Below are 23,879 nucleotides of genomic sequence, written 5' to 3'. Positions count from 1 at the left end.
CGCCTATGATTGCAGCGGTACTCTTCTATTCGTACATTTCAGCGGTACACTTCTATTCATACTGCAGCGAAACTATTTGTATTGCAGTGGTACACTTCTGTTCGTACATTTCTATACGTGTGCAATCGAGGAAAAACTGCATTGCTGCTTTTGATGGTGATTGAAAGTTTATCTCATAAATATGATTGCCATTAATTACTCAACAAGAATTGTAAATTTTTACAAAGGATATTTATTTAATTTTATCTTCGATATTCACTAAATAATCGTGACCGGGTAGAAATGAAAGGATAAATTCCTAAATAAACACATTTTAAGAAGAGTAAAAGCCTGCGAATGCTTGAGAATTTTTTTGTTTTTTTACTAAGATTCACTCAGAATCTCTTTTTACATTTCAAAAATGGAATTCTTGATTGCTACGATTTTTTGCTGGAACTTGTTTATAATTTTGTTTGTAATATCTTCTTATATTTGCCAATTATTGAACCTTTGTAAGGGCTTCCATATTATTTTGAATGTAAGACCCATATTATAGATTGGATTTAATCAGAGTTAAATAAGACAAAACCATTAATTATGATAACGTAAATATTGTTGGATTTGGTTTTTGAGATTATAGAGTTAATTCTGACTTTGACGCATTACGAGAAATTCTTGGTGCTTCTTCAACAAGCACGATATGCTTGTGCCTTGTCAAATACATGTTGTTTGCAAAATTGATTTCCAGGGAAGACTGAAAATAAAATACGTACAGTCGCTGAGCAAACACATTGATTCTGTCTGCAGACTCTGTATATTTTGTAACAAAAAATCTTATAATTACAGTGTTTAGTCCCACGTCACCATTTCATACAACGCTAGGGCTGTATACCTTGTAGTATTTTACTTCTGATCATGCACGCTTGGCTGGTAATTTTCTGACGCATCTGTGCTAGTAAGTACAAAATTCCAATGTTATGACAGTAAATCCAGCTTTGCTCCTGTGAATTAGGGATGGGAAACCTATCGATAATTATCGATAGTATCGATAGTTTCCGGCTATCGATAGAATCGTTAAGCTTTCAGCGTTATCGATAGTTATTGATATTTTCCACACATAAGCATTCATATTCCACAATGATGCCAGAACTGAAAAAAATAAATTGGCCTTGCCATTGTTGGAAGAAACATTGATGCTTGTTCGCACTCACACGAAATCCTCTGTATAATTGTTAGAAAACTAAGAGAAAATCATGTTCGCTCGCTCTAACTTGTACGGACAACGACGAGATTTCTCGTGAGTGCGAATTATGTGTACGAATATACTTTTAAATGCTGCTCCTGTTCATAACGGAAGAAACATTTTGTTGTTTTTCTTCATCTGCCTTTAGCTGACGAACTATCGATAATTATCGATGGTATAACAAAATTATCGATAATTATCAATAGTTATTTTAGTCGATATTTCCCATCCCTATTGTGAATATGTGTTTAACATTAACTGACTGGAATCCAGTGAGTTGAACTTGTTGATTGGTCTTTAATTGCCTTTAAAGCTCGTGTTTTGTGTCAATCTTCAAAAGACTACCTGAAGATTAGTTTACACATCAATCTTTTTGAACACTGCCTTTTTAAAAAGCGAAAAAACACGCATCCCTACAAGGATAAAAAAGAGAAATTTCTCTCTCCGACACTTCTAGTGTTTGTAGTAAAAATTTGTTTAATATTTTGCCTCCGCAAGAGGCCGGCGAAATGGATAAAGTGTCCTGCCAAATTGACCGTAGTGGCGAATGTCGCTTGCTAAAAGGCCGCAATCATCTTATTAAATATTTAACTGAAAAGATACATAAATTTTATATTTTCAACACCAAAAACGTCAAGCCGTCCCAGGTTGTTTTGAAACGCCGCACAGTGCGTTGAATGTAGGGTAAGACGGGACAAGAATCAAAACTACACGATCTTGTCGATAAAACATGTTGATGTAACAAGGAAAGTTGTTCGTTATCTTCAGAGCTACTAAATGCATATAGGTCTTATGTGATTCACTAAATCACAAAACTGTCCCAAACGCCAACGCACTCATCGTATACCAGAAACCGTTAATCTCTTTGTGAAAGTTGTACATTGTAACCGAAACTGCGGTTTCTATGTTTTACTTACTTTTACATAATTGCAAATGTGACTTAAGCGCAATTATAACAAAAAAAAACCTAAATTAATCCACCTAGCGGTCAGACCCAGCCTTTCTCATTCAATTTTTTATTTGTAAAAATAGAATTACATGACCGCTTCAATCCAATAAATGTATATTCACTCTTTAGGTTCTAAAATATTGATGTTGTAATCTTTACATATTAAAATGCAGTCAAGTCTGTCTGTCTGTCTGATCCATATAGGCCCGAAAACTACCGAACCGATCGACGTGAAAAATTGTATGTAGGGGTTTTTGGTGCCGATAAAGGTTCCTATGATAGTTTGAGACCCCTCCCTCTCCTGGAAGGGAGGAGTCCCATACAAATGAAACATAAATTTCTGCACAACTCAAGAACAAACCAAGCAAATGAAACCGAATTTGGCATGTGGATGTTTTAAGGGGTAACTAATATGTCCATAATAGTTGGATGAAACACAAATTTGTGCACATCTCGAGAACTAATCAACCAAATGGAACAAAATTTGGCAGGTAAATGTTTTCAGTTGTAACAAATATATACATAATGGTTTGACATCCTACTTCCTCTTCTATAAGGGAGGGATCCCATGAAAATGAAACACAAATTTTGCACAGCTCAAGAACCAATCAAGAAAACACAACCAAATTTGGTATGTGAATGTTTTTAGAGGTAACAAATATGTCCATAATGGTTTGATGCCCCTCTCTCTTCTGGAAGTACATGTTTCTTCACAAATTTCTGCACATCTCGCGAACTAATCAACTAAATGGAACCATATTGGCAGGTGAATGTTTTTAGTGGTAACAGGTATGTTCCATAATAGACCTCAGACAACATTTTGGATTGTAAGATGGCAACTTCCGGTTTCTGGAAAACAGCCAAAAATGGCCGATTTCCACCCAATATAATAATATCCCTATCTAGAATAATACACAGGAGCTAAAATCGACCACAGATAGCATTTTAAATTCTAAGATGCCGGCTTCTGGTTTCTGAAAACAGCTGAAAATGACCAAATACCACCCAATATGGGTATTTCCGGAACCGTAATGATGCACTGGAGCCACAAATCGACTTTAGACAACATTTTGAATTGTAAGATAGCAACTTCCGGTTTCTGGAAAACAGCCTGAAATGGACGATTCCCATTAAATATTAGTATTTCTGGAACCAGAAAGATGCACAGAAGCTAAAAATTGATCACAGACACAATCTTGAATTTTAAGATGGTGACTTCCGGTGTCTGGCAAACAGCCGGAAATGACCAAATACCATTCATTATGAATGTTTTCGGAACCAGAATTACGCCCAGATGACAGAAATTGATTTCACAGGCAATTTTAAAGTCCAAAATGACGACTTTCGGCTTCTGAAAAACAGTCCAGAGTGACAAAATATCACCCAATATGAGTTTTTCTTTAACCAGCATCCTAAATGCAATTTTGAAATCCAAGATGGTGACTACCGGTTTGTGAAAAACAGCCTAAAAGAAACAAATACTATCCAATATGAGTATCTCTGGAACCAGAATGATGCAAGGAGCAAACAATTGACCTCAGGCACCATTTTGAATTGCTAAATGGCAACTTATAGGCAACAGTCGGAAATGACCGAATAATACTCAATACGGATATTTCCGTAAACGTGATGATGCATAGAAACCAAACATTGACCCTGGACACCATTTTGAATTTAAAGACGACCACTTTTAGTTTCTGGAACATAACCAAAAATACCTCCCAATATGGGTATTTCCGGTGTCAGATTGATGCCAGAAAGTCTGCTGATAATGACAGAATACCACCCAATATGAATATGTTCAGAATTAAGGCGATGTACAGAAGTTGAGGATATTGTCATTTCGATAAAACCAATCATTTCAAACGGTTTGTTATTTGACTTTGATCATATCCTATGACCGATTCGTCGTGCATTTGCAGACTTTAAACACATTGCAAGGAATCAATGAGTTTTGAACGTTCAAATAGTACGATACCACATATATCGATCAAAGCAGGTATAGTTTTAAATAGTCTTTGAATTTCTTTTCTTTCCATAGCGTTTGAGCCACATATCAAATTGTTATGAAGCTTGTTATTTGTAAGTTTGAGAGATGACTCGTTCGTATGACACTAGTTATGTTCAAATTAGTCATGTAATCTTTGAGACAATAGACTTTCGTTGTTTCATTAACAATTTAATACATAACGGTTGCTTAAGTTCGATTCTAATGAAATGAAATGAGAACGTATAGGGCAGCCAAACTTTGAAACCACGTGTTCAGCCATAATTCATCAGTTAACCCTTAGCTAGCCCGCTCATCTGTTAATTATAATCAAATCGGTTGTGTAGTTTCTGAGATAATGAAGTTTCGTGATTTTCACAAGTCGGTACATTACAAATGAAGTTACAGTTCGATTACAGTAAAATTCAATAGGGTTTTCTGAGGCAGCTAGACCATTCATTTGACACTTATTTTTTGGAAATCGGGTCGGCCATCTCTGAGATAGGTGAGTGAGTCCAAGTAGTCTTCGGAATATGTTCCTTTGCATAGCTGGATTTCACATTTTTAAACATAACAGGCAAAGTAATAGTCCGACTGCAAAACAAATCAATAAGGTTTTATGGGACAATTAGACCTTCCATTTGACACTGATTTTTTGAAAATTGGTACAGCCAACTCTGAGAAATATGAGTGAGATTAAACAGTCTTCAGAACACGTTTCTTTTCATAACTTTTGAACCACAAGTTCAATCTTTATGAAATTCAAAACTTAAGGGTTTTCTAGGTAGCCCGTTTTTTTGAAATCAATTTTGTTCAAATCGGTTGTGAAGTTTCTGAGATATTGATGTTTCATGATTTTCACATTTTTAAACATAACCTCTATACTAAAAATCCGATTACAATGAAATTTAACAGGGTCCTATGGGGAAACAAGACCTTTCATTTGCAATTAATTTCATGAAAATCGGTCCAGCCATCTCTGGGAAAAGTGAGTGAGAATAAAAATCTGCACATACACACACATACACACACACACGCATACAGAAAATGCTCAGCTCGTCGAGCTGAGTCGAGTGATACATGCCATTCTGCCCTTTGGAGCACTTTGATACTTTCGGTTTTGCAAGTGATTGCTATACCTTTCTAGGAGAAAGGCAAAAAGTTATTTCAGGTATTCTTTTAGATATTCTTTTAGATATTCTTTTATGTACTATTTTTGTTATTTTTTATATATTTAATTACCATAGTTATAAACAATTCTAAAATTCTTCGTGATGCATATTATATTATCAAGTCAAGTTTTAGGTCATCTTTAGACGAATTGTAATAGCTGTTCGAAACGGTAGCAGCAAATACTAGTTCTTCTGGGGAGTTATTTTCAACGAGCTCTGCAACTCGGGGATCTTTAATTCTGGTGAGCAGCTTTCAAAAAAGTTTCTGAGGATGCCCACGAGAAGAAATGTGGTTTCATTCATAATTATTATTCTCACCGAATCGAGGAAGAGCAAGCGGTGACTCCAACCAAATTTCATGCTTTTCCATGAGATACTTTTTTTTCTATTATATTTCTCCCATTTCAAGTTCAATTTCGAATATTATACAGCAGAAAACTTATGCATTTTTTTTATCAACATGCTCAACTGTGTTTTCTGGTAGAGACAATGTCAAATATCGGAAGACACATGATGTTTTTTGCTTACATTGCAGTTAAACCACTTCTCAAAAATCTGCCGGTTCACGAGCGATCGGCATTGACATACGAAAAATAAAAAATCTCTCAGAGTTGCAGGGAGTTGCAGCCAATTTTTATATATTTTGTAGAGGACACTTCAAGCAAACTTTTGATATATGTTTCAGAGAGGAACTCGGTGGAACTTTTTTTAAAACGCTAACGAAAGTTTGAGTACGCGTTTTTTCAAGGATTAATACCTTCACCAACTCATCATACGGACTAATCATACACGCAATCGAAACCAAGTCTCTCTACCAATGAAATATATAACACTAACCTTGATTGTTATTTTTCATTTCATTTTATTGGAATACACGAAGTAATTAAGTTTTACCAACGTTTAGAAAACGCGCAACAATTTAGCACGGAATGTAAAACTAATGATTGCTCTGGACGCTGACGCTTGCTATGTGATTGTGGTGCTTCCCAAAGCTCACCAATACTTGTTCACAACCTAGGAGATATCTGTGAACACTTCTGGGTACTTGGTGCATCCAAATAAATGGATCAAAATTGAGTTACAGGGATCCAAAATGTTTAATTTGGGAAATTCTCTTCACGAAAAAGGCACTGAAGTTCAAATTGAACTAGGGATATTATTCAGTTCCGCAGCATATTTACCGTTCCAATGCACTCACGAGCCCCGAAATTAATCACTAGAAATCGCTCATTTTCTTATAATTGGTGATTTTAACGCTGGACACCGATCTTGGATTTGTTTTCAAATCATTCCAATGGTAAAATTTTGTTCAATGATTGTTCCTCGGGATGTTTTTCTATTGTATCCCCAAATGGTCCTACATGTTTTTCTTCTCTAAGAATCGATCAACGATTGATTTAATATTAACAGATCACAGTCATGTTCGTAGTGAATTGATCACACATACTGATTTTGATTCTGATCATCTTCAATACAATTTTAGTTAAATCTAGCTGACACGGCAGACTTGTCCCGCCTATTTTTTCCTTTATCTAAATGGTTTCAAACATTCCAAATTATTTGATTCCTTGTGATTTGTTTATAGTGTGTGAATGCATGGTGAATCGGATATTGGATACGATCAAATTGGTTTTAAAATCCTCGCCTTTTGGCTTCTGTACTACCGGTTCCAGCCTATCTATCCCATGTTCTACGCGAACCTTCTGGACGCAGCGACAGATATGCTTGGGACGGTAGTTTACATCACCTCGATTCTGGAAATACCCACATTAGGTGGTATTCAGTCGTTTTCCGCTGTTTTCCAGAAACCGGAAGTCGTCATGTTTTGAATTCAAAATGGTGTCCAGGGTCAATTTTTGGCTTCTAGGCCTCGTCCAGATACGGAGGTGTCCATATAGAGCGGTATTCTGGTTTCCCAGGAACCTGAAGTCATCATCCTAGAATTCAAAATGATATCTGGGGTCAATTTCTGGCTTTTGTGCATCATACCGAACTAGGAAATACCCATATTGAATGGTGTTCGGTCATGTCCGGCTATTTCCAGAAACCGGTAGTCGTCACCTTAGAATTCAAAATGGTGTCTAAAGTCGATTTTTGGCTTCCTCAGCATCATACCGATCACGGAAATACCCGTACAGGTCGGACTCGATTATCCAGGATTCGATTATCCGGAATTTTTTTTAGTGTTCCGGAAAATACAATTATCCGGAGTGAATGACACTCCGGATAATCGAGTCCAACTTGTATTTGGGGGCGTTCGGTCGTTTTGTGCTATTTTCCAGAAACCGGAAGTCGAATTCAACATACAATGTGAAATCAAATTCTGGCCTCTGGGTGTCATTTTGCTTCCGGAAATATTCATATTGTAAGATATTTGGTCATTTTCGGTTGTTTTCCAAAAACCGGAAGACGCGATCATTTTTTCTCTGTGTGGACTCATCACTGCGATCAGAGACATTTAATCTATAATGATATTGCCCAGGTGTTTTCTGTATTCCGCACTTCATATTATTGCCAGTATCACTATTGAAGCAAATGATACGCTTTTTCATTTCTATCCGTGCTTGTGTGTGAGATTTTATCTTTCCGTTTCAAGCTTACTGCTCTACAATACCGAGCCTCTTCCCATCCTACCAACATCGCCAAATTATAATTCCCTGGAATGAGACTACATCTAACGTTCCTCTCTGGCCAGGTTTAGTCTAAGATGGATTTATTATGTCAATAAGAAGGAGTCTTATCGAAACCACGTTCTTCCAGCCAAGATCGTGCCATAATCACAATTCCCTGAAGAGAACTATTATACGTTACTCAACCAGTTTTATTATAAGAGGGACTTATTTTTGCTAGGATGAAAGTCAGCAATGATACTATAGAATTCAGTTGAAAGGAAGAGTATGTAGTGGAGAGCCTGAGAATAAACCCATCTTAAAGCCCGTTGACAACCAAATGGCCTGATTCTACTATGATTCGTACCCACGACTACCTGCTTATCAAAGCGGACTCTGTAACCTTGCGGCTATGGAGCTCCCAAGTCGCCATCTTAGAATTCAAGATAGTGTTTGAGGTCGATTTAAACCCTCCCCACTCCTACAGAGGGAGGAGTGTCATTCCATTTGCTTGATTAATTCCCGAGTTGTGCAGAAATTTGTGTTTGTTTGGCCTTCTTTCCAGAAGAGGGAGGAGTGTCAAAACCACTATAGAAATATTGTTTACTTTCAAAAACCTTTACATGCCAAATTCAGTTAATTAGTTCTTGAGTGTGTGTCACTGTGTGTGTCTGTGTTTCTGTGTGTGTCTGTGCTTCTGTATGTGTCTGTGTTTGTGTGTGTCTGTGTCTGTCTGTGTGTATGTATGTGTGTGTTTGTATGTGTGTGTGTGTCACTGTGTGTGTATGTGTAAGTTGCGTGGGTGTGTCTGAGCAGCGTGTGCGTGTGAGTAGTGTGTGTGTGTGTGGCGTGTGTGTATTGCGTGTATGTGTATGTGTGTATAACATGTGTGTGCAAAAATGCATTTATCCTAGGTAAATATATTTATGACAGAATACATGTTAATTATTTTTCCTATTAGTACTTCAATTGGTATTTCTATGATAGTGACCATAATTTTATGCTAGTTATTTTCAGCACTGAGCTTGTTTTGCGTTTATTTGTAACATGGGATTGACCAAAATTCATATTTTTCTAATCAATTTAGCAACAAAAAGCTTTTTTTGCGATTTTTTGAGAGCACCGGGTATGCGAAGAAGTTTTTGAGGTTTAGGCAAAAAGTGATGAGAAATTACATGGGACTGTTATGCATTTATGGGCAGTTCATGTGAGTATTGGTATTTGTATGCTGTGGTTTATGACAGGTGTATGTGGTTTTTTGTGAAATGTTCATGGATTATTGTGTAACGTACAAATAGTTTGGTGTGTGTTATATACTATGGCTATAGCAGAATGAAATCTTTACACCCACCATAGTCCCACGGCAAGCCTACGTTTGTGCACTCAAGCACATACCTTTTAACTTTTTTACTTTCAAAAACCTTTACATGCCAAATTCAGTTTCATTCACTTAATTAGTTCTTGAGTTGTGAGATTTGTGTTTTATTTGTATGGAAGCCGTTTTTTCCAGAAGACGGAGAGGGGTCGAATCACCATGAAAATTTCTCTTGCTCTCAAAATCCTTAATATGCCACATTTGGTTCCACTTGTTTGAACTATAATTCTAGAGATGTGCAGAAATTAGTGTTTCATTTGTATGGAACCAGTCTCTTCCGGATTAGGAAAGGGTCTCGAAATATCTTAGTCACGTTTCCTAGCTCCTAAAACCTCTGTGTACAAAATTTCACACCAAACGGTTTAGTAGTTTAGTTCCTAGGATCTACAGAAAAGTTATGTATTATTCGTATAGGAATCCCCTTTACTGAAGAAGGAGGGTTGTATAACCACCATAGGAATATTTTTTGCCTTTCATAACTTTCACGTTTGTTTTATTTATATGGGACCCCTTCCCTAAAACCCCTATACACAAAATTTCACACATATCGTTTCTGTAGGTTCCCGATCAGAAAGACAAAACAAAAATTTAACAGAAGCTGTTAACTTGTTATGCGAAAAGCCTTTCAGGTTATGTTACCAATTTGATCCCGTTAGTTGTTAAAATAACAGAAATTATAACAAAAATTATTCTACTACTATTTAATCAATATCAAACTTTGTTACGGACGTATCAGCTTTCTAATAAAATAAAATAGCATATGAACAGTATAATTACAATCACTGTTAGAAACAACAGGCTTCGAAAGAGGCGAAAGATTTGTTAGACTTGTTTCAGAATAACTTCATTTCAGGATTTGTTATTATAACTTATTTAGATCCAATTTTGTGACCAAAAGCGTATGGCAAAATACAAAATCGGATCAAAAAATGTTATTCGTATCTCCTGTTGATAGAATGTTGTAAACTTTTAGTTATGCTCTTGTTATCGGGTTAGTTGCATAGAAATATTTTTTTTCTTTCATAACTTTCACGTGCCAAATTTGGTTCCATTTCCTTAATTAGTTCTCGAGGTGTACAGAAATTTGTGTTTTATTTGTATGGGACCCTTCCCATTGTAACCAACGGTTACAACCGTCTTCTCAAAAGCCAAAAAAAAATGTACGAGACAAATGTATGACAAAATTCGATGCTATTTTGGAACGTACCCTATGTTTGTTGATCCAGCCCACCGCGTGTGATGTCGCGCTCGTTAGTCAGGCTCGTTTCCAAATCTAGAAAGTTTGGGTAATACAAGTGAATTGGCCTGGGTGGCGGGTAAAAGTTGGATCAGCAAACATAGATGTGGGAGTGATTCAAAATCAATCGTAAAAAAATAAACCTAAGATTAAAACTATTAGAGAAATCAATTTTTCAAACAGGGCAACGCACCGACAACACAGTTTGCATTGTATAAACTAATTCTTAATTATCAAGTTGATGGAAAGATTTGTCTATATTAAAAGAGAGCGCTTGCATGCTCCACTGTAATTTCCTTTCCATCAACTACCAGCAGTAAGTCGCGCAAAATCACTCCCAAAATCCTAATGATTCATATTAGAGTAACGATCACTAACGGTCAATTCAAACTAAAAGGAGTCAGCTGTAAAATCTGCCATATGGGTCGAGTTACTCCAAAACGCAAGCGGAGCACAATAGGGACCCAAACTGTGGCAGCATGCATCCGGAGACAACCACACAGGCAAGAGCGAGACTATAAAAGGGAGTTCGGGCGATATGGGAACTCTCTTCTACGATAGACACTAGTGTGAGTCGGGACGTGATAACGCGACGCGGTCAATCAGAGAAATTGACAAAACGTTACGATCGGGCAAGAGTGAAGTGAAGTGGTTAGCATCGCGGAGTGGTGAACTTCGGTTCCTAGTTCGCCGGCGGAAGATCGGAATATTAAAGTTATAGATCGACTGTCCTGGCATCCGCCCGATCCTTGTTAGTGCGGTGCCCACTTACCCCAAAAAAAAACCCACTCCAAAAGGACAATTGTGCACAACAGGTAAAGCTAGTGTCACGTGTCGCGAAGTTATAGACCGTCCATCAACACACGGTCCGCGCCCCGACTAAAACCCACCACCACGTTAGTGGGATATCAAGACATCTCTGTGTTGCGGAGAGTAATTCCCCAGCCTGCCGAGAGGGACGGCATTTACGGGATAGCACGAGTTGACATAACCACTATCGTTCGTCACTCAAGGTACGTTCACCCGTTTTCTTCTCCGAGTGGCTCTTCGCTCAGCTACGCACCTCGCTGGTCAGCAGACGTTCCCGGTTCATCGCAGGCGCCCAACCGACCGACGGCCGCAACGAGAACGCATGCCAACGTAAATATTTGTAAAACCTTTTTCATTTAAAATAGAGTTAAGAGCAAAAAAATCCTTTTAATTAAACCTTCTTATAATATATATAATATTTTTCTTTAAATTCTATTGCGTTTCTAACCAATTGCGAGAAAGGCCGAATTGTGAGACTTTTGAGAAGCGGGTAAGTGCCAATTTTTCGTTCCTTCCGCCTCGTTGCCCTGAGAGTAGCTAGCCGTATCAGTGGTGTAATAATTAGATTTAAGAGAAACGAAGAGAATTGTTTCACCATACGAAAGATAAAGGAGTGTTTAACCACTATGGAAAATTTTGCTACCCCTGAAAACGTTTGCCAAATTTGGTTCTATTTGCTAGATTGAGTTCTTGAGTTGTGCCGATATTTGAGTTTCATTTGTATGGAACCCCTCCCTTCAAGAATACGGAGGTGTCTCGAACTATCTTATTAACCTTTCCTGGACCCTAAAATCCCTATGTATAAAATTTCACGCCGATCGGTGCAGTCGTTTCCGAGCCTATATGGATCAGACAGACAGACAGGTAGGACTGCATTTTCATATGTTTAGATTTCCAATAGTTGTTTCAAAATTTCATATTTTTCCAAATTATGGAAAATACCAAAAAACACCCATTTTCAAGCCGGTTATTCTTCAGCTAAGGTTTCAGGTTATCGACCAACAAGTTTGCTTACTAAACCTAACAGGATGATGTCACGCATCAACGAAACTTCAACTTTTGAAGATAAACAGTTCAAATTTCACCATAGGCATTCCATAATTTATCGAACGCGGCCAGTTTTCTACCAGAATTTAAAACCTGATAGATTTCCTGTCAGAGTAGATTTGTCTCAAATCAATCTTAGGTCCAGTCCTGTACAACATGTTCATTTCAATTTTTTGTTTGAGTTACCTTCAAGATGCACTAAAGCCAAACCAGAACTTAATTGATCATTATTCTTCATAAGCCTAGATCTTATTTCGCTGAGCCAAACAATAATCACGTTTGCAAGATGAATGGTGTTATTTCAAGTAGGAATGTCAAGGTTGACTTCATAGCAATAATTTACGATAAAAACCCTATTTACAAAGAGCACATTAAAAGTACACAAGCAAAGTGTGATTAGTTGAAATTCCAAACTTTTTGTAAAGAATAAACTTTCGATTGTAAATTCGAGCTCCAACTTCTTTCCAAAAGGTTATATTTCAACGCATCATTTCAACCTAATGAACCGTCGACAAACTTACACTGCCACTGAGTGAAATTTAAAGAATAGCATTTAAACCCATAGTCTTTAGAGTTCGTTGTAAAACCCCTTTATCATAAGCGCTGTAATATCTGCTTCGTTTCGACTATACCATCCTTCTGTGGCAGCGGGATTTACTGAGACTGTTTACCGTTCTACACATAAATTAGCGCACAAACGCTTTCAGCTGTCCTCGCGATAATATTTCTTTCTTCTTTCCATCGATTACACACAACCAGGCTGGTTATGCGACCGGGGAAAATCCCTTTAATATTATTTACGAAAGCGGATTAATACAAACAAAAGTATCACCCAGTTTCACTATTGTTTCAACTACACTGGAAAAGGGTAACCTTTGGCGTTCAAATATTCCGCCCCCTCCGGAATACCAAGAAAATCATAAACCATTAGGCCTGAATTCTGTTTACCAACTTGGCCGCTACGTTAAAGCACGAGATTAAATTATTCGCCGTAAGCATTACTCGACAGTGAGAGCTCTCCTGTCTGAATTGAATATCTATTACATGAGCAACAGTGAAACCTTGGGGCACCGGTGTAAATCGGGCCGATGTTTTCGCTTTTATCTCTACTCTAACCTTTGCAACCCTATGGGACAACCTTACATTTGTCAGTAAGGAAAGATCAAAATGTCAAACACAACTTTCACCATGCCACTTATCTTTTTCGAGAGTAAATTCTGTGCTTAGTTTAGATTCTGATTCCGGTCAACTAGAAAAAAGCTACGACTGCAACAGTGTAAAACAATGAAATATACATATGTATTTGGCTCACTTTGCGATGAATTTTGCAGCATGCAAGAGCGTAGAACGTTTCATTATTCATATAAAAATTCTTTATCTCGGGATACAACTATTTGAAATAGTATTCTACATCGGTTTACGAGAAAATGGTTTGGTACAATAAATAGTGCTCCAGCATACTTACGAATAATTTAAAAGAAACTGTAATCTCCTTAACATTTCAGTTTTCTATACACACTTAAGTTTGAAGAGTATTATCCGATGATATCTTACGTAAAATCGAATGCTTTCTTCTATTCTTCAGAGAACTGCCATCTGGATGATCTATACACTCGGTACCGGCAGCGATTGCGAAAGTCGTTATTCGTCTCCGGGCTGGGAATATCGATAGTCTCCTGTCTGGTATCAGTCGTGCTGTGCCAGCTGCAAAAAGCGGTAAGATAATATTATAGAATCACTTTAGTCCATCCCTTCTGTACTCGCCGATCAATGAGAGCATCCACCAGCATCCGACATGCTCGCTTCCTAGGACTTACCCCTGCACACTCAAACAAAAACACATCTATCTTTTTGTTTTCCCTCTTTTCCTACAATATTATTCTGCTTTATCATTGTTTGCATAGTTTTGCATCCTGCAAAAAAGCGAAACCAAACTGAAACAGTTGATTTATAGATTGTGGCCGATCTGGCGTTGCTCACCTTCGCATCCCTGGTGCTGTGTGGAATTCTGGTGGCGCTGCATTTCCCACTGGTGATGAACTCACCCTTCGCGGCCCTCGGATTCGCCCTGTTAACCACCGCCACAATCGCAACCATTGCAATCGCAGTGGGGGAACAGCTGGCACCACTTCCTATGTTTGCACTCATCTTGGTAAGTATCTAATGGTCCATACGAACAGCGGTAACACACATCCACATACTCGTTTCACCTGGAGTAGGATCCATTAGACTAGCCCCGTTGATTTATTTGTGATTAGTAGAGCGCTAACGAACCAAATGGATGTTTAGACGGACACCAATGAACCTCATTAACGTCAGAATTATGCGATGAATAAATTATGCAGAATCGAATGCATATTGTACCAAAATGTACAACAAAAATCAAAATTTAACAAAGAAGGAGGAAATGTCAAAGAAAACTAACCACCGGGACATAATAGCGTTTAGCAGCAATTGAGACTAACAGAGCCTAGCACGTATAATCGCAACCGGACAGCTTCCTGCTGGGAACGAATGCATCTTGTCTGGTTCTGAAATGCAGTAGAATGTAATAACTGTAGGAGAAAATGAAATTATGATTATGCACTTTTTGTTCCATTTCCGCTTTTTAATTTCAAACCTAGCATGTGAAGGTTGGAAAACGAGGAGTCTGAATGTGCTGAAGGCCAACCACTGTTCGGTTTGTGATTGACAGTAGCCCCTACAAAAGGGTGGACATCAAGTTTGAAGCATTTTAAAGTCAATGTCCTTTGGGTTTAAACATTTCTTATGCCTGAAAATCACTCATGTTTTACTATTGATTCTAACACTCTGAAGAAGAGCGATAACCGTGAAACTCCATCAAACAAGTGTGATGGAGACGCTTTGTTCTTTGTTCTCAAAACAGTTCTCAGATGTTAGTAAGCAATTTCAACATTTAATTACTGAATTTTAAAGCAAAATGTTTGTAGAATCATTCGAACTAAATAATATTTGTTTCTAAAACCACCCTCAGCCAGAGTACATCTCTCAGCTTAGCTAAACCGACCACTAACAAGTCATCGGTGATAGCACACATCTCATCCATTTTTCTCATATATGCATGTTTTTGCCAGTTCATCACCGATGCAATTTACGTGCAATCATCCTTTAAATTTCTTTCATTATCTTGTTTGTCTGGCTATTCTTACTTTCGCTCGATTCAACAGGGTGTTCATACGATGCTGCCCATTTCCTGGCCGGTGTCGGTGGTGTTGGCAGTGATCCTGAGTTTGGTTCACATCAGCTACCGCCTTTGGTCGGGAGTGCATGACCTGCCGACCTACTTTTTTCCCCAGCTGCTGGCGGAAATGATATTCCTAGCGTCGGCTTCCGTCCTGGGCTTGTACTATCGCATCATGTCCGACTCAGCCCACATCGATGCAGTGGACGGCACCCGGACCGGAATCGAGCAGCGAGTCCGGCTGGAATGCGAACGGGAACAGCAGGAGCAACTGCTGCTGAGCGTTATACCGGCCTACATTGCAGCCGAGGTGAAACGCAGCATCATGCTGAAAATGGCGGACGCTTGTCAGACAGCCGGTGGCCAAAGTGGCCGAACACGGTTTCATGAGATGCACGTTCAACGCCACAACAACGTGTCCATACTGTATGCGGACATTGTAAACTTCACACCCCTCTCGGAGCAACTGACCGCATCCGATCTGGTCAAAACACTCAACGAGCTGTTCGGACGATTCGACCAAATTGCACAGGTAAGTGTTCCGCCTTTGCCAACTATATGAAAACCTAGCTTGGGACGATTACTGCATTTGTCAACAAGTTGTTTACAAGATGGGATAACGTTAGAGTTATCCCGACTTCAAATTTCTGGTTTGCTTTAAATTATTGATACCATAAATTAGTATGACATCGGTTGAATTAGGTATAAAATGGATTTGAATTAATGTTACTCTTAACCTTCAACTTCAATTGACGATTATTGACACAAGCTCACTAAACCTGGCAAATTTATAGCCACTCGTTGCAAATTGACTCTTATTATATTTATTTTATTTTCCCATCAGGATGCCAAAATGTGCTCACTTTCTCATAGCGATCTTAACTTTGCTCTTTCCTTCCGTTCTACAACATGACGCGATTAACACCCCTTGGGGACGGCCAATCCTTCCGCCGCCCGTTTCTGCCACCAGGAAAATCAGTGCCTGCGCATCAAGATCCTAGGTGATTGCTACTACTGCGTGTCGGGACTTCCGGTATCACGGCCTCATCATGCCGCCAATTGTGTCAACATGGGGTTGCAAATGATAGACGCTATACGGTAAGTGTGGAGCCCACGCTATTTCGCGCTCACAAGATAGCATGTAATAATATGCCGGTTGGAGCGTACCGATATTAAAAGATTCTGTCTATTCTACTCGGCATACTTCCTTCCGATTAACTTCCCGCGTCGGAAATTTATCAGCCGGAAGGAGATACTGTAAACGCAACAGCATGTCTGCCAGCTCGTGAAACTCGTCAGCCTGTTATTTTGTGATATTATGCACTAGCTGCGCATAAGCGATGTTTCATTATTTTGGTCTGTTCTGCATGAGGCTGGATCGATAAGTTGCATTTGAACGAAGTCGCTGTTTATCTAGAGAAAATTTGTGATTGCCGAAGTATTCAAAATAATTTTCTCACTGTCTTCGTTGTAACAGAAAGGTTATAAAATCGCTAAAAATAGTACATTACGCACCATACCACTGTAAGCTATAAATTATAAAACTTCCAAACCAATTTTATTTTTACTTATTTAGCTTTAGCGGTTTCGTCAGCTGAATAATGAATTATTTTTCATTCAAAAATAACTTTTTTGAAAATGTATCAAAACACACATTAGACACATATGATATTTTATCACCATCCGCATTAAAAATAATTAATTGCGAACCATTGAATAAGGCTAGTTTTGTCATCGAATAAAAGCTACGGAACAAATTCAGACTCATACAACTGTTGGTTTCTTCCTTAAAAATTTTTGACGGTTTCCTTATAAAATAAAAAAAAAGTTTTTCACACAGATGTTTTTTTTTGAATCACGATATTTTTTGAGCAGCTATGTAAAGAAGGTATATCAATACAAATGTTGAGCCAAAATGGTTTATTTAATCGGTGCGAACCTTCGGAAAAGATGTAGATATTTTTTTTTCTCTTCGGAAAAAAATATGCCCATAGAAACTTCTATGCAAAGTTCCAGCAATACTAAAAATAACAATTGAAAGAAATAAAAATGGAACATTGTTTGTGGAATTGCTAACAATGTTCGTGTTCAAATGAAAACTTATGTGAATTGGAAAAACGCAATAAATGCTTAGGCTCGAGCTTCGTGGTATGTACATACTACGCGCAAAGCTTAGTGACAGATTTCTGCATATCGGTGGGATAAATATTACCATCAACTGCACTCATAAGAATTTCGAACCATAATTTCAAAAATGTTATAGCAAAACAAAATAAAACGTCAACGGTAATTCAAACTATATAACCAGTTCACAAACAATCATTAAAAAATCACAACGTTAATACGGTTTGGTTTTCTCTACTAGACTTCTAGATATTTTAGAAAACCTTGATGCACGTTAAAAGATTTGCTTTTACTACAAACTCCAACCAGGAAAACGGCTATCTGATGAAATAAACAATCAATTTGTGGTTACTGGCCGTGAGTGCGGAAAATGTTAAATCCAGCAAAATAGGCTGAGTATATCGGTAGAATGTGGTTTGTAAACGACATGTGACAGTGCGGAGAGATAAAGCACTTTACTTAGATCTGATTTTCCTACCAGAAACAAGAAAAAAGTATAGTTCCCTTAGCCAGCTGAAAAATCAAGTTAATGTGTTTCTTGGACATTGAGTTAGGCTAGTGCCATTAGTATTACAATTTCTTGTACGCTCTCTTGAACTCCGTTGAAACATATCAACATTGCTTTACGCGACAGAATGACTTTTATAAGAAAACAGAATATACTTTATATGACATCAACGTTTCAATTCTTCAGAACTCTTTGGCTTAAGCGTATATCCACACGAACAGCTAAATGACAAAACATGAGTGTTTTTTATTCGAATAAAACTTTTTATTTGCTGTCGATTTGAAAACCCATGGCTTTTACACAGATATTTAAAACATCCTAACTCAACTGCAGGTTTTGATTTGACCCTAACTAACATAGAGAGAATCCTCAGTGAAAACTTCCAGAATACCTATCACTCGATGACGGAATCGTGAGAAGAATCGTATTCGCGATACAGAGAAAATCTGTATGACTCGCACTTCGAAAACATTTTTATCGATCTCCATTCTGAGAATTCACACTCAGGATTCTCTCTGTGTTAGTTAGGGTAGTGTCCAGGGGAAAAAAATTTACTATGCGATGACAGTTTTTCGATGACATTCGAGAGCGTCTCACTATGACAGTAGAGGTATTAGCAAAATAAAGACAACCGACAGAAAAAATATTCTACAACTATAACGTTGCCGTCTAGTTCCCCATTCACGAATGTTTTTTCTTTGCTATTCACATCCAAATTCTTGTCTTAATGTAATATTTGCTAAGTAGCTTCCCCCTCGTCACATTTCGTCACAAAACTACAAACTCTCCCCTTCCCCATCGAGTGCTACGTCATTTATGGATGTTCCCTAACATTCGGTTTGCGATACACAGACTCTGCAGTACACAACCGCCCTATTGCCGAATTGACTTTCCTCTGTACGAAAAGTGCCGAGTAGTCTGTATTTTGCTCATTACGCTTCTTCTTCCTAGAGCCTTTTTTAACAGCCGTCACACGAAATTCGTCATGGACAAATAAATAAAGAGGGGAGATTGTCTCCGGTGGATTTGGGATGTTACCGAAACGCGCTGTTTGTGTGGTACTGACACAAACGCCTGCATAAAAACAGCCTATTTTCTCTCCTACAATCGCCATTTCGAAGACGTCTTCCTAAGAATGCCGAATCGACACACAAAGTACGGGTCATTCCATACGAAGTGACCACGAAAAAGCACAAACTTGGACACGACCATCACAGATTTTGCTCAAAGTTGGGAGAATTATTCATCTATTGTCACTTTGGAAAAATCCCAAATTTGGTATCGATTGGAATACCCACAGAGCGGGGACCCCCCTGTTTATTGCAAAGTCACGCATTTTTTGTTCAAATCTCTTTTTTCTTTTTCTTACAATTCATAGACGTAAGATGTTCGCAAAATACTGATAGATGATTTTTGAAGAAAATAAACCAAGGAATCCAGAAAAAAAAGTTTTGACCGGAAGTGTTGCCAGATAAATTATTTTTGTGTTTGGAAACTAAATTTACATTTTTCGGCAAATGTAGTCATTTTTATTTTAAATTTGATACTTTCATCGTGTTCCTTGGAAAATTTCACATAAGAAACAAATATCATGCCGAGGTAATATGAGCCAATCTCGAGATATAACATTTTTACGAAAAAAGTTGTAAACTTCGTAACTTTTTTTTTACGATTTATAGACGTAAGACACCCGGAAAAAAAAGATAGGTGAATTTTGAATAAAATGAACCAAGGAATCCATAAAAAAATATTATATTTGACCGGAAGTGTTGCCAGATAGATTATTTTTGTATTTCAAAACTAAATTTGCATATTTCGGCAAATGTAGCTAATTTTATTTCAAATTTGATGGTTTTATCGTATTTCTTGGAAAATTTTGGGTAAGAAACACTTATTATCTCGTGGTTATATGAGCCAATCTCGAGATATAGCATTTTCACGAAAATAGTTCTGAATTTCGTAATTATTTTTTCGTAAAAATGTTATATCTCAAGATTGGCTCATATTACCACGGAGTGGTAAGTGCTTCTTACGGAAAATTTTCTGAGAAACACGATGAAACCATCAAATTTATAATAAAATTAGCTGCATTGACCGAAAAATGCAAATTTAATTTAAAAATACAAAAATAATCAATCTGGCAACACTTCTGGGCAAAAACAATATATTTTCTGGATTCCTTGGTTTATTATCCTCAAAATTCACCCATCACTATTTTTTGGGTGTCTTCATCTATAAATTATAAAATAAAATAATTATGAAATTTACAACTTTTTGCGTAAAAATGTTATATCCCGAGATTGGCTCATATTACCTCGAGATGATAGTTGTTTCTTATGTGAAACTTTCCAAGGAACACGATGAGTTTATCAAATTTGAAATAAAAATGGCTGCATCTGACGAAAAATGTAAGTTTAGTTTTCAAATACAAAAATAATTTATCTGGCAACACTTCCGGTCAAAACTTATATTTTTTCTGGATTTCTTGGTTTATTTTTTCTGGATTCCTTGGTTTATTTTCTTCAAAAATTATCTATCGGTATTTTTCGGACATCTTACGTCTATGAATTGTAAGAAGAAGAAAAAGAGATTTTCGACAAAAATTGCGCGACTTTGCAATAAAGAGGGGTGTCCTGGAGAGCGGGGGGTATTCCAATCGACACCAAAATTGGGATTTTTCCAAAGAGACAGTAGATGAATGATTCCCCCAACTTTAAACAAAATCTGTGATGGTCGTGTCCAAGTGGCATGTACACTTCGTATGGAATGACCCGTACTTTTTTGTTTCTTTTTGTGATACTCTGTTGCCAATACGTTCCTCATGTGATTACCGGACTGCTAGCGCAGATAGGTATCACGAACAAACAGCAACAGAAATGGTATTCTAAGAAGACAGTGAAAAAAGACTGAATCTTAACAATGAAACCGGGATGCCTTCGAATATCTCCGTGAACTAGTGAACTAGCGAATCTGATGATTTCCAATACTTCAAATCCATTGAAGTGAAAGGTTTCGATTCCGATGGATTTTTATTACATGATTCTTATTCATGTCTATTAGTGCCATAGACAGAGCACTCTTGAGGATTCTTTACCGAAGACATCCACAACTATGAGAAACCCTAGAGAATCTAGACGAAACTTTTATTTGGTCCATACAGTCACAAGAAAGTGAAGAAATAAATTTCGATTTCTTCGAAAGAACGGTTTTTTTCTAATATTTTCACAATCAAAGATGCTCTAAGTGAACATATTCTCAACTATGGTCACTTTTTAGATTTTTCAGGAAAACATTTCATTTTCTCAGAGCCTTCAAGATTTTGGTGAACATAAAACACATAAGCAGTTCCACAAAAATGTCCCAGTTTTAATATTTTTTTTTTAAATTGTCATTTTTTGTTTGGTTGAAATTTTGAATAGATTTCTCTATTGGCAAAAGATGTCATTTTGTGCTGTTGGTTTAATTTTTTTGAACACGACTTATTTTTGAAAAGTTATTAAAAAATGCTATTTTTCGAAGGTATTGATGAGCCTAAATATTTTTAGGGCCAAAACAGTTTGTTTAATCGGTGTGACGTATTCGGCGAAGTTGTAGGTAATAATTTTATCTTTCCGCAGAAAATATACACTCTAAACAACTTTTTTTAGGTTAAAAGAAAAAATTAGAACAGTTTTTTGAAAAATCTCATTTATTTTAAATCTACTTTTAAAAAAAACTACAAAAGATTACTTAAACCGGTTCCATACCAGTCCGATTATGGAGAAATCGAGGAAAAAAAGTTGATAACTAAAAATTTGATGATATTATGAAAAAAAATTATATTTTTTTCACAGGGTTCATTTTTATGGAAGTATAAAATTATTATCTACAACTTTGCCAAAGACACTATTCCAATCAAACAAACCGTTTTGACTGTAAAAAAGATTTTAATTCCCCCTAGAGTGCTCTATTGAAAATTAAAAATATTTGTACAGCCATAACGGTTTGTTTTATTGGCATAGTGTCTTCAGCAAAGTTGTAAATAACAATTCTACAACTTTGCCGAAGACGTCATCCCGATCAAACAAACCTTTTTGGCTCTAAAAATATTTGTTATCAATAATACTTTCCCAAAATAGCATTTTTAAATGGCTTCCCAAAAATGAGTCGTGTTCCAAAAAATCGAACCAATAGCACAAAATGGCATCTTTTGCCCATAAAAACATCGATGCAAAGTTTCAGCCAAATCAAAAATGGTCGATTAAATTGGTTCCCCGTTTTTGGAAAATTGCTCAACAGTTAACTGCGAAGTCTGTATATAATAAACACAGGTGGTCGAGTTCCAAATCGGAATGTAGCACCAAGACTTTGTCGATCGAAAAGGCATCCTTGACACTTAACTTGTGATATAACAGTTGGCATATTTTTAGAAGAGAACAATCATGAAAAGTTGAGATGAAAGTCAATTATTTTTTATTTATTTTGTCACAACCTTGCTTCTATAGCTAAGAACCGTGTGAAATTGAACGTGCCAAGTATTTTTTTTTTTTCGAATACATGCATTGTTACTTTCACAAAACAGGTCTTGAACACTAATAACTCAGTCGATAGCTGAAGTTTTCCTCTAAGTTTTAGTTTAATAGCAGTTTAATAGCAGGCAATTGTACACTAATTGAAAAATGAACCCTAAATCTATTGGTTTCGCGATGTTTATTTTATATCCATGTTTCTAGTGACCACGCCTTTTTTTTCAAATTATATCATTCTCTTAGTTTTGTTTCGCAAGACATTTTATGCCACATTCCGATGTATGACACAGTAACTTTTAAACCTTTCGAAGGTGCATACTTTCTCTGAATACTTGAAAACGCTGTTTCATTCACAAAAAAGTTATCAGGTTTTGTCTTTTTGAATTATGCCTTTTAGGACCCCTGTTGTTTACGCTCTTCTTTAACGACGTAGTAATTCTTTTGCGAAATGGTGGTATACTCATCTATGCCGATGATTTGAAAATGTATCTTGTGGTACGATGTGAAGCTGACTGTAGAGAGTTGCAGAAACTAATATATCGTTTTGAACATTGGTGCACTTTAAACTTTTTAAAATTGAGTGTTGCAAAATGTTCCGTGATAACATTCCGAAGACGTAAACAACCCATTACATTCAATTATACGATCCTAGGTGAACAGTTGAACCGAGTTGAGAAAATCAAGGATTTAGGTGTTTTGTTGGATTACCAACTCTCTTTCAAGTCCCACTACTCGGCAATAATTGACAAAGCCAATCGGCAAATGGGATTCATTATGAAAATTGCCAAAGATTTCAACGATCCCACATGTGTGAGAGCTTTATTTTGCTCTTTAGTGAGACCGATCCTGGAATATGCAGCTGTTGTGTGGAGTCCATATGAAACGACTTGGATCACGCGGATTGAGTCGGTGCAACGTAAGTTTGTTAGGCGTGCTCTTCATAACCTGAACTGGCGTGATCCACTGAATCTCCCGCCATATGAAAGCCGGTGCGCATTGCTCGGTATCGAACCACTTCACAGCAGACGTGTAATCTGTCAAGCAGTCTTTGGAGCAAAAATACTTAAGGCTGAAATCGACAGTGCTGAATTGTTGAGTCGTATGCGACTTTATGCACCCACACGTGTTC

The 23,879-nt window shown here is 37.2% G+C and overlaps 1 protein-coding gene across 9 annotated transcripts in view; it reads left to right on the top strand.

The window, feature by feature from the left end:
- Positions 1–23,879, top strand: part of LOC129721535 (adenylate cyclase type 2) — a 178,339-nt gene that overhangs the window by 96,985 nt on the left and 57,475 nt on the right. For 8 of the 9 annotated variants that reach the window (XM_055674234.1, XM_055674230.1, XM_055674231.1 and 5 more), the window contains 4 exons: positions 13,994–14,124; positions 14,363–14,560; positions 15,597–16,142; positions 16,581–16,708. In XM_055674234.1, coding sequence (XP_055530209.1) covers positions 13,994–14,124; positions 14,363–14,560; positions 15,597–16,142; positions 16,581–16,708 — 1,003 coding nt within the window. Of the gene's footprint in view, positions 1–13,993; positions 14,125–14,312; positions 14,561–15,596; positions 16,143–16,580; positions 16,709–23,879 lie in introns of all 9 variants that reach the window. The other variant, XM_055674235.1, reaches the window with a different exon arrangement.

Source organism: Wyeomyia smithii, chromosome 2 (assembly GCF_029784165.1).
Source record: "Wyeomyia smithii strain HCP4-BCI-WySm-NY-G18 chromosome 2, ASM2978416v1, whole genome shotgun sequence".
NCBI lineage: Eukaryota > Metazoa > Arthropoda > Insecta > Diptera > Culicidae > Wyeomyia > Wyeomyia smithii.
The sequence above is the reverse complement of the archived record's forward strand: the minus strand, read 5'-3'. Positions and strand labels throughout refer to the sequence as shown.